This window comes from Notothenia rossii (genome assembly GCF_949606895.1).
Source record: "Notothenia rossii genome assembly, contig: scaffold_45, whole genome shotgun sequence".
Taxonomy (NCBI): Eukaryota; Metazoa; Chordata; class Actinopteri; order Perciformes; family Nototheniidae; genus Notothenia; species Notothenia rossii.
Genome location: NW_027639483.1, coordinates 36,081 through 52,704, shown reverse-complemented (window position 1 = coordinate 52,704; position 16,624 = coordinate 36,081). Strand labels below are relative to the sequence as shown.

Genomic DNA, 16,624 nt, shown 5'->3' with positions numbered 1-16,624 from the left:
ATTGATTTTGAGTGGATCGGTCACATGACCTGGAAGGTATTGCAGAAATAAGCTCATTTTCGCATTAAAATATTAATATAAAATATTTGCAGGGTTAAAATGCAATAAAAAGAGGTGTGTCCTATTTAGCCAGTGTAGTTCTTTGACCCAACATTGATTTTGAGTGAATCGGTCCCATGACCAGGAAGGTATTGAAGAAATAAGCAAATGTTTCCATCAAAACTATTAATAAAACGTATTTAAAGTATTAAAATGTGTGTTCAATAACTGTATGCTCTGGAGTGAATTTGCTTCATATTCGCATCATGATCGAGAAGCTGTCGATTTATTAAAAAGAACATTTTTCTTGTGTAATTGTAAAAGTCATTTGTTGATGGTCCCTAAATGAAAGCCTCGTTTCGCGGAGAAGATCTCCCCATTAAACTGACGCTGCTGGCGGGTCCGGGAAACTGACGCTGCTAGCGGGTCCGGGAAACTGACGCTGCTGGCGGTTCCGCGAATGTCCGTCGAATATCCAACCTAAAACCAAATGCACCGCGGTCTATCACCCTCAGCTACCATTCGTTCTTCAAACTTTCGAATTGGACCACTGCCCTGCATTACACATCTTTAATACAATGCACATTGTTTTTACATTTTTACTTATTTTGGACTTCTGCCTCCGTTGCTGGCTGTAGCCGGCTGCCCTCACGTAGCCATCAAAGTGCCGGGTGGCTATTGCTATCTGTTACATCGCCTACTGTCTGTCTCCGTCCCACGCAACAACCGTGGACTCTCTCTGCCTCCTACCTTCATCTCTGGGGTGCATCTGTCCCGTCCCGCTGCTCACATCCTCCAGCCATGTAGTGGATCTTCATCGTCTCCACAACAATCCTCCACCTCTGTGAACCTAGCCCGCTAGCTTTTATCGCTGCCATCACACACTGCTCCCAGCCATTCCGCCTGTCATCATGCTGAAATACTCCATCTCACAGCTGCTGTCATTGACCAACTCCTCCACTCCGTCTTCCATCTCAGTCATCAAACATCTTGGACTCCTTCGTCGACCCCGCTACATTCACCGAAGCACCCGCCGCAGTTTTGTTTACCTTCAGCACGGACATTCCATTGCATCCATCTGCTCCACGCAACGCACTGTCGCACACCTGACGCGTCATCAGAACGCAACTCCTACTGCTCCTGTCCTCTTACACTAGGCTTGTTTGAGACGCGTTGCGGCTCGCCTCAAAAGTAGACGAGAGTAGCCGATCGCAGCCGGGGGAGGTCTCAAAAAGCTCGCCTTAAGTCGGACAGCTCGGACTCGGAGTCGGCTAGACTGGCTGGGTTTGCAATGGCGGAAATTGCGTTGGCGTTTTTCGTTGCAGATGAAGTGGATGCAATAGAAATCCCACATGTATTGTATGGAGAAGGGCATGATGAACACCGTCTGCGGAGGTAATTACTAGTGATGGCAAAATGAAGCTTTGAATGAAGCGTCGAACCACTTGGACAATTGTGTCGGAAATAGGTTCATTTCTCGAAGCTTCAGTTACAGCGACCTCTCCTGGCGAAGTGCAAGGCTGCAGTGGGTTTAACGTATCTTTGCCTTGAAAAATATTCGAGACACACACACACACACACACAAAGACTGAATATCATGTTCTATTTGCAATTAAAGATTGATAATAGTGTGTATTGGGTTATTAAGAAGAGACTAGAGAGTGCTTGACATTTTTTTGGGCGGAGACGGCCTTTTATCAGTTATTAAAGTATTAAAGTTGAAAAGCAATGATTAAAAGTTTAACTATTCCGAGCTTTGAACCAGCTGCGCGGAGGATATCGCCGCATCCTAGCCGCCGGCTCTATCCACTGGGCTATCAATTCCTTAGACCATCGAAGTGTTTTTATATTACTGATTGTCTTTTTGTTCACAATTTCTCCACATTTCGAAGTGTTTCACGAGCCAGAACGATCTATGTTTCTTCCTGGCTTGCTATAATGATCCAATGCAATGCCAACAACAACTCAACAGCAACAATGCAAACTCCGACAACAACCCACTCATTGCGCATTGTTTAGAGAGGTTATAAAGTGTTGAAGCGCTCAAATTTGAAACTGTCACCTGTCAGAATCGAGACGAGGCAGTGCATTGAATCACCTGATTGGACGGCGAACCGGTGAGTTGATTCATTCAGGAAATGAAGCAGTTGCTGGTTCGGACGTCACATGTCACGTGATTTGAAGCAGTTGCTGCTTCGGACGTCACATGTCACGTGATTTGAAGCAAGCTTCGAAGCACTGCTTCTATGGAATAGGAAGTCCAGGGTTGAAGCTCCGTTCGAAGCTTCAGTGTCAAACTGCCATCACTAGTAATTACGTATCTTTTTATCTTTTAATTTGATAGGGACATAGCATGTTAATGAACATCAGTATAAAATACAAGAAGTATAAATGTGTTTGAGCAAACGTGCTAATTTACATCCGTAGTAGGGTACCTAGGCAGGTAACAAAAACAGATACCCAAGTAAAAAGACAAAATACATTGCTACTACATGTATAGGCCTACTACTGGCTGCATCAGTCTAAATTAAAAAGTATGATCGATTATCCGGACTGATTACACTCTACAGATCACAAATTGTGCAACATTATGACTCTATTTGTCTTTTTTAGTCCTAATGGGATAAGATAAAAGCTACTTTACTAAAGATATAGAAAGCAAGCAAGCAAGATAATACAAAGATACAATAAATAAACAAGAATAAAACTGAAATCAAGTGAAGATAATAGGCCTACAGCAGCAGTTATATATATATATATATATATATATATATATATATATATATATATATATATATATATATATATATATATATATATATATATATATAAGAATGTTAAATAGTTCTAATGATTTATGCTCATCATTTGCTCCTGTGTCTGCCTTCCTTAGATCCGTTCCAAAGGTCCAACAATTTGTGGAAGAAGTGGTCCCACAGTACAGTCCTTCAGACTTCAAAAGTCATTTCCGATTGTCCAGGGGACATGTGGAAGTATGTGTGTGTATATATATATAAATAACATCAAATATGTATTATCTGGACTGGTGATATTAAAAGCCATTTATTCCTTTCTAGCAAACAGGATGTGATGACGACTATTGGCCCGTTCTACTTGAGCAGACAGCACAGTAAAGTGGCGCTTCTTGCCTGTCTGTGGACTCTATCAAACCAGGAGTCCTATAGGGGGGTTGCTGATCGTTTTAATATCACCAAATCCACTGTCTGCCTGCATCTCCATGAATTTTGTAGTCTTGTCACTACGTATGTCTCACCACATTTTCTGGCCCACAGGGCAAGCCCTACATAATTCTGAGTTAGGATTTCGTGCAGCAGGATTTCCCAACACTGTCTGTGCGGTAGATGGATGCCACATTCCTATTGTGAAACCACACTGTGACAACCCAGTTGCATACATCAACAGAAAACAGTTTTATTCTGTTGTGCTTACTGGGTTCTGTGACAGTGAGCGGCGATTCTGTCATGTTAATGTGGGCCACCCTGGTAGCTGGCATGATGCACGGGCATTCCGGTTGTCTGCTGTTGGAAGGCTGCTTGATGAAGATCGCCAGTCCCTGGTGCCTGAGGGAATGCACATCATTGGGGACTCTGCCTACCCACTATTGCCTCAGCTTATGAGGCCATACAGGGAAAATGGCCATTTAACTGCTCGGCAGCGTCGTTTCAATCAGAAATTAAATGTTGCACGCGTGGTCATTGAGCATACCTTTGGCCTACTGAAAACGAAGTTCAGGAGGCTCAAATGTTTGTCCATGAAAAACATTGCAAACATTAGCACAGCAGTCACTGCCTGTTGCATACTTCACAACATGTGCTTGGAGGAAGGGGAAGCAATTGAAATTGATGAGCAGGTTGAAGCAGCAGATAACGGGCCACCGCATCCCCAGAACCAAGATGCAGTGTTGCACAGAAATCAGATTTGTGACCTTTTGTAAAAAGCTCACACACTCCCCCATACACAAATAACCACTGTCATATTCTTTGTGGAAGACATTTGTTTTTTATTTCCTTTCCTTTTATGCCCACAGTATTGAGTATGTAAGTCGCTCTGGATTAAAGAGCCTAACAAGTAACATGTAATGTAATGTCAACCAAAATGATTGGGCAAGTAAAAAATACATGCATATATATGAAAACTAGATATGGTCATTTTCTGCACATGTCAATAGCAGTTGACTATCTTCCTTGAAAATGAAATGACTATATGTTCACATGTACTTGGCAAATAAATCATAATCATTGCATATAAACATTGTGAACACTTAGTTTATACAAATATTACAAGGCAATTGCCAGGGCTGATAATTCAACTGCATAACGAGGAAAATAAATAAGTAATCTAAACAATATTACTTCCATAAACAAACTGAGGTGGTGTTCTTTATAAACAAATTAATTAATTCATTCTGGGAATACCCAGTGTGGGGGAAATTATGGCATATTGGGCTTGTCCTGTAAAAGCTCAATGATGCGCTCTTGTTGGCTCCCAATGCACTTTAATTGGGTAATAACTTCTCCCATCGCTGTCAGCATTTTTGCTTCGAACCTCCTCCGATTTCTCTCTTTCAGCCTTCTCCGGTGCTCCTGTTCTGGCCGCACCAGTGTCTCCGGTGCACTGGTCCTCCTCTCCGAGTGGGCCTCATACAGGTCGTAGAAGGAGGGACGGGAGACTCGAGACCGGATTGATCTCGGCTGAGTGGTGGGCAGGGTCATGTAGGAAACAGGCTGGCCCTCAGAGGCACACGGCAGTGTGGTGGGCAGGGTCATGGAGGGACCAGGCTGGCCCTCAGAGGCACACGGCAGTGTGGTGGGCAGGGTCATGGAGGGACCAGGCTGGCCCTCAGAGGCACACAGCAGTGTGGTGGATGGTTGTGAGGCAGTGGGAAATAGAGGGGTGGAAACAAGAGTGCCTGGTGGTGCGCTCCCAACACCGTACCTCCCAAACAGGTTGTCCATTATCTGTGGAATTGCAGAATTGTTAAAAAGGAAATGTTGCTTTTACCAACTAGATGTGCAAAAACAAACCTCTTACCCCATAATATTCCCACGTTATGTTCCCCTCTCCTGTTGAGGTACTTGGCCCTTTTGTATGTGGTCAAAAGGTTGTTAAATATTTTTCTGATTTTGTCCGAGGAGAAATTGTATCCCTCCTTGCTGAACTGCCGTTGTATCATTTTATTAAAAACCGGGTTTAGAGCGATACACGTGTTGGTGTGTTTTTGTCAGGTCCAAAAGCAGCAATATGGTGTTGTGTGTGAAAGCTGTTAAGACACAAGTGTTAGTAACTCAAACAAATAGCATTTGCTGTTTAGATCCTTATTTTAGTTACTGTACCTTGTGTTGCCTCAAGGTGTTCTGACCGGCTGGAGGGGGATGCCAGGTGAGGAGTGCCAGCTTGGGATGGAGCAGGCCTTTCAGGAGCAGGCCTTTCAGGAGCAGGCCTTTCAGGAGCAGGCCTTTCAGGAGCAGGCCTTTCAGGAGCAGGCCTAGCATCTGAAGACAGATCTAAAGGGGCTGTGATTGAGAGAAAATTAAATATTTGTTTACAATAAACATGAATGTGTCATTTGTTTGATTTGCATTAAAAGACAATACCATTTTTGATTTACATGATAGATTACCTTTTGCATTTGTTGCAGCCCTTGCTTGCTGCATAAGTGCAGCTGCTAAACTGTTATCTGAAAAATCATTTACATCATTTAAAGTCATATCCAGATTGTTGGAATGCAATTTAGGTGTTTACTCACCATTTTGGAGTCTTTGGGAAATTTCTTGTGAGACTCTTACAGTGATGTCTCCCTGTTCGTCACGCAGTGTAAGCACCACACATTCCATTTTACCCACTGTAGACAAAGGTGATCTCCATTGGTTTATATAGGTTTGTTAATTGAGTCATGATGATGAACCACACCAGTGACTGGGTTCCATAATTAGAAATGCTCCTCCCTGTTAATGTTTGCAAAACTGATAGGTGGACAGGCTACAAATGGTCAGTCCCTTCAGATCCGCACACATGAAGCTTAATGAGCATGAATTGAACACTGACCTGCTGCTGTGTTGTTAGATGTTAATATAATTCTTTAGCTGCCACTTTAAGCTTTATGATGTGTACAACATGGATTTAATTTGATTTAATCTTGCCATTTTAAATGATGTATTCAATAAATAAGGTTAAACCGGTTAAACCAAATCATTAAATTACAATAGATTTTATTTTAATGATTTGGTTTAACTTTAAGAGAATTGCTAGAAATAACACCTCACTACAAATTAATGACTCAAGTGTCTGTTCATTTAAAAACAAATCAATACAAGGGGGGTTGAATCCTACATGTAAAAGACAGAACCACTTATTAATTTTCAAAATTACTTCCGTCAGTGGTCTTGACCAGTTTGCATTTATAAAGAATGCACACATGTGTTTAATCGTTAATGTCAGATATGTACTAAGTAAATACATTTGTTCCTGCTCAAGATTAGATTCAACTTTATTGTTATTGCACAGATTACAGGTACTGAGACAACGAAATGCAGTTTAGCTTCTAACCAGGAGTGCAACAAGCAGTAAAGTAAAAAGTAATATACACAATCTACAGAATAAAAGATAGAATGAATTGAATGATGAATAAACAGTGAGGGGTATGAATACACTAGATACACACAGCAACCTGTGAGCAGTATGAACAGTGTGTATGAATATGCTAAGATATATAAAGTATAAAAACGGTAAGCAGTGCAAGTATAGTATAACATATATAGATATTAATTTCATGATGATAAACATTGTGGAACAATGATGAAAAATGTGAATGGAAGTGGCGACGTAAAACTGAAACCAAACAACAACAAACTTTTGCCGAGCCAATTGGAGAGTTTCATCAGCAGCACGTGGTAAAAACCACCAATGAGCGCTCAGCTCGAGATACCAGCGAGTCGTTTCCCATCAAGCATTTTGCTTCCGTAGCCCGTGGAGAGGAACTGCGGCGCCTCGCCTCGCCTCGCTCTCAAGGCTGCGGGCGTCTTTGTCCCGCGAGATTTCAACGTCTCATGTGAGCGAGCCTCCAGAGCAAGTCGGACAAAATGACTAACCATCATGCAACGCACGAGCAAGACGTTGATCGAAAATGCGCAGGTCTGCGCAGGTCTCGCTTGTCTCAAACAAGCCTACTCTCCCCCGCTCACCTACACTCCCAGCTGCACGGAATACCTGGAGCGGATCCCACTCCCCTCCGCCTCCCAACACATATAACAAGCCATTTCTCCCCACCATCAAGCCCCCCTCCTCTGCTCCACTGCCCCCTCTCTCATGCCCACCCCTGCGCTGCTAACCTCGACAACCTCATACCTCTCCAGCCTGCCACCACCCCTCCAACCCCCCATTTGACCAATTTTGAGTGACCTAAATATACGGTCACTCAACAATAAAGCCCACATCCTTCACGAACTCATCCTGGACAAATCCATCGACTTCCTTCTGCTCACTGAAACCTGGCAACAACCCAATGACTTCTTCTCGCTCAATCAAACATCCCCCCCTGGTTTTAATTACATCACAAAACCCCACCCCTCACGCCGTGGTGGTGGGCTGGCTGTCATCTATAACCAGAACATCCGGACTACAGAACTCACCCTCCCCTCAGTACCATCCTTCGAATTTCTCGCATTCAAAAGCCCTCCCTCACTGACAGTTATCCTCATTTACCGCCCCCCTAAACCACACCCCTCCTTCCACTCTGATCTCACTGAACTCCTAAACATTGCTTCATCCCTCTCCACACGTCTGCTACTCCTCGGCGACCTTAACATCCACATGGACTCCACCACCTGCAAACACGCTTCGGAATTTTCCTCCCTTCTGTACAATTTCTCATTTACACAACATGTCACCTTCCCCACCCACGATAAAGGACACATCCTTGACCTTGTCTGCTCCACCAACCTCACAGTACTCGACCTCCACCCCTGCTCCTTTCCCCTCTCTGACCACAAACTCATACAGTTCACCACCGCCTCCAAACCCCGTGCTTACACCCTCTCTTCCTCCACTTCCACTCTATGCAGTTCATTCCTCCAGTTTTTCTCTGACAAAATCACTGCCATTAATCACTCCCTATCCGCTGCATCTGACACACAAACATCTCCCCAACATCCACCGCCACAATTTCTCCCTCCATCTCCCTCAACCTCCCGAGCCCTCCTCCCCACGGCATTCTCAGCCAGTTCACTCTGGTTACCCCCCCCTGAAATACTCCAACTGATCAGCTCCTCCAAACCCACAACCTGCTCGCTTGACCCTCTACCCACCCCTCTTCTGAAGTCCTGCCTCCCCGTCCTCTGCCCCTACCTTGTCAACCTTTTCAACTCCTCCATGTCCCAAGGAACCGTTCCCTCTGCCTTCAAAACTGCTGCTGTCACTCCCATCCTCAAGAAACCCGGTCTGGATCCCTCCTCCCTCAGTAATTACCGCCCCATCTCCAACCTCCCCTTTCTCTGAAAAACAATAGAATGCATCATCTCCAAACAACTCCACCGCCATCTCCAAACAAATGACCTTTTTGAACCCCTTCAGTCTGGTTTTCGTCCTCACCACAGCACAGAAACGGCACTCATCAAAGTCCCCAATTCCCTCCTCACCTCTGCTGACACCGGTTCCCTCAACATCCTCATCCTCCTTGACCTGAGTGCAGCCTTCGATACCGTGAGCCACACCATCCTGCTTACCCGACTCCGGGATATCGGTATCGAAGGTACTGCACTCAGGTGGCTCTAGTCCTACCTCTCCGACAGATCCCAATTCATCTCCCTCAACAATCACTCCTCTACCACAGCTTCAGTCACCCAAGGTGTTCCCCAAGATTCAGTACTCGGCCCCCTCCTCTTCATCATCTACATCCTCCCCCTTGGTCAGATTCTCCGCCATCACAACCTGGACTTTCACTGCTATGCTGACGACACACAGATCTACCTCAGCACCAAATACCCCCACAACCCCCCTCTCACACACATCGAATCCTGTCTGACTGCAATAAAATCCTGGATGCAACACAACTTCCTCAAACTCAACAGCAATAAAACTGAACTCCTCCTCATCGGCTCCAAATCCACCCTCAGCAAAACCCCCAACCTGACACTCACCATCGATGGCACCCCTGTTTCCCCCTCCACCCAGGCACTCAACCTTGGCGTGATATTCAACCCCACCCTCTCCCTCGACCCCCACATCCGCCAAGTTGTAAAAACCTAATTTTTCCACCTCCGCAATATCGCCAAACTCCGTCCCTCTCTCACCCGCCCCGCAGCTGAGCGACTCATTCACGCCTTCATCTCCTCCCGCCTTGACTATTGCAACTCACTCCTCTTCGGCATCAGCACAACATCCCTCAACAGACTCCAGCGTGTCCAGAACGCAGCCGCCAGACTCCTCACCCACACCAAATCATGGCATCACATCACCCCGGTCCTCAAAGAACTCCACTGGCTCCCCGTCTCACACCGCATTCACTACAAACTCCTGGTCCTCACCTATAAAGCCCTCCACCATCTGGCTCCCCCCTACCTCACTGACCTCCTCATCCTCTACCAACCACCCCGGTCCCTCAGATCCACCTCAGCCGGTTTGCTTTCAATCCCCAAGGCCAAACTCCGGAGCTTCGGGGACAGAGACTTCTCTGTGGCAGCCCCGAAGCTCTGGAACTCCCTCCCCCAAGACCTCCGTGAGTCTGATTCCCTCACCCTGTTCCAGTCCCGTCTCAAAACCCACCTCTTCAACTCTGCTTATCCTTAAACCCGCCCCTCCCCCCTCTGAACCAACATCCTCCTGACTGCATTTCTGTTTTTGTTTTGTTTTTGTTTTTGTTTTTGTTTGTGTTTTTGTTCTTGTTTTGTTTGTCGACCTTACTCGTAATGTAAAGCGTCTTTGGTCTTTGATCTAGAAAAGCGCTATATAAATCCCATTTATTATTATTATTATTAAAAGTCCATCACGAACGGTCTATTATGCTGCAACTCTACTGCGCTGCAAGCCGCAGATCCGGGGAACTATTGAGAGGCTCCGCGATCCGCCATTGCTGTAAAGATGCAAACTGTAAAACTGGTCATTGGAGTGAACGGAGATGTCATAACTCTTCTATTATATGGCTCTGGTCGTGACCATCGTGACCATAGATATATATAGAAATTAAAAAAAACCCGGAGAGAGGAGGAGGCAGTGGGAAGTTGCCCTAAGAAGGGACGGTTTTGTTTCCTGTGGCAGGACACTGCTCTGCAGTGATCACTTCAGTTGTGAGGACTTTGACAGGATGGGGCAGACTGTCCGGCTTAAAGATGATGTTGTGCCAACAGTATTCAATTTCCCAGCTCATCTTCAAAGGGTATGTGTATCATTGGCAAACAAGAATTCAAGGTGTATAAGATTGATATATAAATATGTGATTAAATGTCACACCTAGTTTTTCTTTCTGCAAGTTTAGGAATAAATAATGGGTTGTGTATTACAGCACATTTTAAACACTCAAAATGTCTTTAATTATGTTTATTTTAGCCGGAAGCAACAAGAAGCACAACCACTTCAAGAAGAGCGGAAGATGAACCTCAGCCTAATGTTGTGAGTATTCTGAATGTGGCCAAAACCAGAGAGATGATCATTGGTCATTGGTGAGCAGGGACGTGCACAGACATTTTTGAGGGCGGGTGCTCAAGTGAGAAAAAGGGCACTTCCCATAATCATTTATAAAAAAATATTTTAAAACAAAAAGTTAAATATAGTTGTACATCTCTGACTTACTGCCAAATTTATTTGTAATACCCTCACACTCACGCAATTGTTTAATACTCAACAGAATTCTACAAAATAATCAGCTAACACAGAGACAATGGTCTTCTTTTTTTGTTATTTTGCTCTATTTTGCTTCCATGTTAACTTTCACTCTAATGGAAATAAAACTTTCAAGAAACACATATAAATGGTGTTCATTTTACCATGTCTTCATTCATCTATAGATTTAAAGCTAATCTGCATTTAAACTAGACCCTCCAGAAAAACGCGGGCAAAAATCCTTGATTATGCGGGCTAAATTCCTTGATTATGCGGGCTAAAATCCTTGATTATGCGATTAAATATGCAGGGTTTTTATGTGATTTTATGCGGTGAAATTGCGGGAAGTTGCGAAATATGCGGAAAGTTGCTAAATATGCTAAATATGCGGGGGAAAAGAATAACATTTTTTTTAAATATTGGGCTGTCTTATTTATTCTCTCTCACACACAACCTGCCACTAACGTTAAACCCCTTTACTATTCAATTAAACACATTCAATGTTTATTTATTGTAAAAGCAATTGGGCTATTTTAATCTCACACACCCCTCCCCCCCCCACACACACACACACTTCTCCGCCTCATTCTGTTTTCATTTACTCGTTCGTTATCTGACCAGCTTCCATCTTGTAGGCTACTCACTTCGTTTCTTTTAGCCCTCGAAAGGGTTTTGGAGGTTGATCCCTCGGTGAACGTGAGTTGAATGGCTTTCTTGTCCGCAGCAGCAGAAAGCAGTTTCGAATGTTTGAATGAATCAAAGTGGGTCGCCATCGTCGATTTTCTCTTATGCTCCAACACACAGTTGCACGGGGTGCAGAATAGTTTCACCCCACTTTTTGCCCGGTCTTTAGTAGAAATGTTCGTTGGTAAATGAGCTCTATACAGTGTTGTTTACATTCTGTGATGCGCGAGCTGATGACGTCACGTCAAGACGAGTTAACTTTTTTTTCTTCTCAACTTTGTGTGGAAAAATGCGGGGATTATGCGGCCTTTTGATAAATATGCGGCCTTTTAAAGATCTGTGCCATTTTGCTGATTATGCGGTAAATTCTGCGATCGCAGAATCGCGTTTTTCTGGAGGGTCTATTAAACATAACATTTCAGGGGGAAATACTGACTTGACGTAAGTAGGGGAAGTTGTGAGGTTTATCCTTTTCACCTGCAATGTCTTGGTAACTTCATGCAAATTAGCACATTTTAATTATGCCTAGTTAACGCCTAATTTGCATAACAATGTGGCAATTTTGATGACGTTATTAGATACACATTTTACTGTATTCACTTTAAGTGTCTCCCCTTAAGTACAGTAGGCCTACATTAGCCTGTATGCCCATGATAAATTACCTTAGCTAAACCTTGAGCTATCTTATACATTAGCTAGTAGCCTTAGTTAACTATAATTGTTATTGTCTTTTAGCTAATTAGCTATAAACTAGAGGCACTGGCAGTTCAGTAATCTGTTTATCACCTCTCACCTTCAAAATAAGCCAAGAAAAACCGGCATAACATGGGACTGTAAAGTGGGAGGTGCTTACACCTGTGTCTGAAGTGACTGCCTATGACTGTCTCACTGTGCAGGAGACGGGGAGGGAGGGTAGAGAGAGCATCGGAACTTCACTGTCTAATCTCCCGACCTGATGTTTTTATTTTGTATTCAATCAATATATTTTTGGAAAGGGAAACTGTGCGCAAACAGCAGTAGATATATTCATTTATAAAAAATAAAAAGGGGGGGGAAGAAAAAGGGCAGGGGCTCAAGCCCACTTTGATGTCTATGTGTGCACGTGCCTGTTGGTGAGGACGTCTCCTCTACCCCTGTGCATTCTGGGAGAGGATGTGGCTGTTGTGGAGGTCTACAAATACCTGGGAGTGCACTTAGACAATGGGCTGAGCTGGAGGATCAACACTGACGCTGTGCACAAGAAGGGGATGAGCAGACACTATTTTCTGAGGAAGCTGAGATCCTTCCACGTGTGCAGCAAGATGCTGGAGATCTTCTACCAGTCTGTTGTGGCCAGTGCACTCTTCTTTGCTGCGGTCTGCTGGGGGGGGCAGCATCAGAGCCGGTGACACCAGCAAGATCAATAAACTGATCAGGAAAGCTGGGTCTGTCATCGGCATCAAGCTGGACCCCTTTGAAGCTGTGGTGGAGAGGAGGACACTGAACAGGCTGTTGTCCATCATGGATAACCCCACCCATCCTCTCCACCTGCAGCTGGACAGTCAACGGAGGTTGAACCAGACCCTTTCTTTTTAGACTAAAATGTTGGGTATCTCTAGGGTCCGTTTGGTGTTTTTTCTTTTCTGTTGCTTCAGCATATGAAACTTTGTATCCCTCTATCTCCTTTGCCTTTTTCTGCACTTCGCAGCCCTGATACGCAGCACTATGTTCCCCACATATGATTATGTTTGCTCAGTCTGTCTAATAAACCCATAAAATGGTTGTGAGAGAATACCAAAGCTGAGGCTGGACGATGATTGATTGTTGGTGTGCCATGTGTCACCGTGTGTCTTATTGGTTTTGTGTTATACTGTATTTTATTGTGTGCAGCTGGTCCTTATCTCCAAGACACATTTAAAACAAAATAACCTTGAACCTTGAAGCCCCATCTCTCCCCACCTGCCCCTGCTTCCTACACACCACACCAAGTTGTTCTTAATAATAATAATAATAATAATACATTTATTTTGGGGGGCCGCCTTTCATAACACCCAAGGGCACCTTACAGGGCATAGGGGCAATATAAGGAACAATTAAAACAGTGGATTTAGTGAGATATCAGCCGGGGTAAGACAAGACAAACAACAGTAAATGGACTACAGAAGGACACAAAAGGACACAGGGTACAGTTTATATTATTCTTGGGCTTTTTTCGACTACAAGAACTCAGCCCACTGTGCTGTGAAGTGGTAACGTATTTCAAAGGTTCTGGATTTGTTTACAAATCTAGAAACTAAATACAAAACTAGGACGATATGAAGATCTGATGTCAAAAATAATTGTGATAAATGAGACATAACTGGCCTGTCTGTGAGCTCATTTTATGTTGGTTTAGTTCTTCTGATAAAGGTGTGAATATCTAAATAATATACCACCATTGTCATTGCTCGTGTCCCTGTTCTTCAAGCTAAGGCATTGCTAAATTAACAACTCTTGGCTGACAGAGTGGTAACATGAGAACGATTTTTAAATATAAAATATAAATATATTTTAATTTTATAATTTATTTTAAATATTAACAACATAATCAAATAAATGGAAATATATACACCGGCAAATATTTAATATAAATACCTTGTGTGTGTGTGTGTGTATAGCTATTGCTTTATCTGCTTAATGTTATTTTCATAAGAAAGTCCATGATTATAAGTATACAGTAGTATCATAACTACATCTTTGATGTTTATAAAAAACCAAACCGTTTGAAAATTGGTTGAAAATTGAGCAAGCTATGGTTATTTAAATAGTAAACCATAATGTTATGAATGAGAGCACTACCTGTAGCAAGATGGCGGCCATGTGGCAACGTCGGTCTCCATCATGGATGTGGTCTCCATTGGCCAGCAGCGCGGGTGAGTCATCTAGTCCAGGCCCTGTCTCAGGGTTATGGCTAGAAAGGATCCGTCTAGTGTAAATATGACGTCACGTTCTCGTTGTAACTCTCGTTGTAATCGGAGCGGCTCGGAAAAACACATCTTCAGCAGTAACATGATGCAACATACACATTAATGCAGCAGCAATATTAATAGAGAAACATCAGACTTAATAGTAAAACACTGCAAGGGAACATTTTATTGCACCAGGAGCTATCTTGGGACTTTTACTTCGACAACGTTGACTTGCCTGTGAATAAAAAATAAACCATAGTGTTGGTGATCTACAGTGTTGTCATTCTTCTTTGAACACCAACAAGACCGCTAACACCCTATTTAAATAATCACACTCCCTGTCATTGATATAATTAATAGATAGTTTAGCTTCTCAACATCATTTGCTGTGGCCAACTGATGTTAACATCGTAACTGAAAGGCTGCCTGCCAAACGTAAACATTCAGCCACGTGACATTCAGCCAAATTCTCGCGAGAGTTTTACACAAGACGGATCCTTTCTAGCCATAACCCTGTCTCAGGTCGACTATTTTCATTTCCTCGCTCCTCGGTCCTCGGTCTCAATGGAAGTTGATTTGTCTGTGCCATCTTGAGTACCGTCCCATGGCTCTTATTTCTGCCGGAGGACCGAGGATTGAGGAGCGAGGAGCGATAATGGAGGAGCGATAATCGAGGAACCACCAGTCCATCCTCCGATTAAATCCTCAGATACTCGCCCCGCCCCCTTACTGTGTATCGCTCACTGATTGGACGATGCAGTGCATGCACTGATCTCATGCTTCTTGTTCTTGACATGAGAGCAGTACCCCAGCGGAGTGAAGAAAATAAATGAAACTCACGAGAGTCACTCACTCCTCAGTTCAAACTGTGTTTTGTTTCAATTCATGTATCATTTAGTTACAAATATGTGATATATCTGAACAACAAAGTGGTCAAAAATCATTTTATTCATTTATTGGAAACATTTTCATGATCGCTTTTTTCGTTTTATATTTTCATTTACTGTCATTTCCATTCAGTCAGTCATTAAGTGCTGTTAAAATGTTAATGTGCTACATATCCACACAAACAAACAAAGTGTGCAATCCAATGAATGTTAATCTAAATGGGTTTTGATAGATAATATATATATTTTTCTTCTCTCAATTATTTTATTTCTATTGTGCACTCTAATCAATATTAATCAAACTATTGTTCGTTTATACATTTTAAGAATGGCGTTTATCTTTTTTGAGAATGAGTTCTTATTTTATTGTATTTATTGGGGTCTACAACAGATGATACAAATGTTTTTGTCAGTAAATGTGTGGCAGGGGTGTTTGTGAAAATAACGGGGACGAGCTGCTGTCAGACGAACAGCTGTGCGGCGGGCCCGGCGCCACGAGGGGGCATTGCCCCCTCAGTTGTATTATTTGCCCCCTCACTTTGAGCATCATTCATCCATCAAAAAGTACAATAAATGTCACAATTATTAAATAACTTTAAATACATTTTTTCCACAATACACGTTACTATGTTTAGATCAGATATGTGGGCAGGCAGTCAAGCAACGTGTAAAATAGCCTCAACCCCAAGTGAGCTAGTCTTAATGTTAGCGTGTGTGCTTAGCTGTAAACACAGTCGGATGGGTGACCAAAACGTCCCCGTTTCCGGGCAGAGTCCCCGTTTTCGGTGGCTGGTACCCGGTTGAAACACCCGAAAATGTTCCCGTTTTTGAACGTGCGTTAAAAAAGATAGAGCAAGGTGAAATCAAATGTTACATGTCAGTAAAAACTGAGTAACAGTGTTGTGCCTGTTTGTAGCGTTAGCGTATTTCTTCTTCTACTACTTCTTCTTCTTCTTCTTTTGTCTTTATTGGCGAATCGCTTCCCCTTGGAGCATATATCGCCACCTACTGTTGATTTATTAAATGTTCATATTAAATCCTTGTCCTCAGACCAGTGTTTTTGAGGAACTTGAAGATCAGCTTGTTTGCTTAATTTCTTGATTTACTTTCGTATATTGACTTGAAATCCATGTTGTTTGACATCAACACAAAATAAGACAAACAACTACAGATAGCACCACACGTGATGGTTACTTGTTATTATTTAGAGCTGCCTGTATGGATCAGGTTTTTGCCAAAGCGAGCCCTTTTACT

The 16,624-nt window shown here is 43.1% G+C and overlaps 2 protein-coding genes and 1 pseudogene across 11 annotated transcripts in view; 1 reads left to right on the top strand and 2 right to left on the bottom strand.

The window, feature by feature from the left end:
• Positions 1 to 930, bottom strand: part of LOC307027782 (uncharacterized protein) — a 71,207-nt gene extending 70,277 nt beyond the window's left edge. Inside the window, exon 1 of one of the 3 annotated variants that reach the window (XM_079696127.1) lies at positions 790 to 930. In XM_079696127.1, coding sequence (XP_079552253.1) covers positions 790 to 795 — 6 coding nt within the window. In that variant the 5' untranslated portion in view covers positions 796 to 930. The remainder of the gene's footprint in view (positions 1 to 789) is intronic. The other 2 variants (XM_079696117.1, XM_079696128.1) reach the window with 2 other exon arrangements.
• Positions 931 to 1,292: 362 nt separating this feature from the next.
• Positions 1,293 to 5,259, top strand: LOC307027781 (putative nuclease HARBI1; annotated as a pseudogene). The gene is made up of 3 exons (XR_013810635.1): positions 1,293 to 1,434; positions 2,933 to 3,032; positions 3,117 to 5,259. The product of XR_013810635.1 is annotated as a putative nuclease HARBI1 (transcript).
• LOC307027784 (uncharacterized protein) lies at positions 4,049 to 16,338 on the bottom strand. 7 transcript variants are annotated; one of them, XM_079696137.1, is made up of 5 exons: positions 14,374 to 16,338; positions 5,807 to 5,902; positions 5,681 to 5,737; positions 5,394 to 5,573; positions 4,050 to 5,018 (listed from the first exon to the last, which is right to left on the bottom strand). In XM_079696137.1, exons 4-5 carry the CDS (start codon positions 5,550 to 5,552, stop codon positions 4,491 to 4,493), a joined length of 687 nt encoding a protein of 228 aa, XP_079552263.1. In that variant the 5' UTR covers positions 5,553 to 5,573; positions 5,681 to 5,737; positions 5,807 to 5,902; positions 14,374 to 16,338; the 3' UTR covers positions 4,050 to 4,490. The 7 variants fall into 7 exon arrangements, with proteins under 7 accessions (XP_079552266.1, XP_079552267.1, XP_079552263.1 ...); XM_079696140.1 differs by lacking the exon at positions 14,374 to 16,338 and having other exon boundaries at positions 4,049 to 5,018; positions 5,394 to 5,515; positions 5,546 to 5,573; positions 5,681 to 7,314; XM_079696139.1 differs by lacking the exon at positions 5,681 to 5,737.
• Positions 16,339 to 16,624: the final 286 nt, after the last annotated feature.

What these genes read in the sequence shown, in the direction of transcription:
- LOC307027784 (XM_079696137.1), bottom strand. Translation starts at nt 5,552, where the DNA reads ATGCTAGGCCTGCTCCTGAAAGGCCTGCTCCTGAAAGGCCTGCTCCTG. An exon ending in ACACCTTGAGGCAACACAAG is followed by an intron (nt 5,019 to 5,393) that starts GTACAGTAACTA and finishes GCAATTCCACAG; the next exon opens with ATAATGGACAACCTGTTTGG.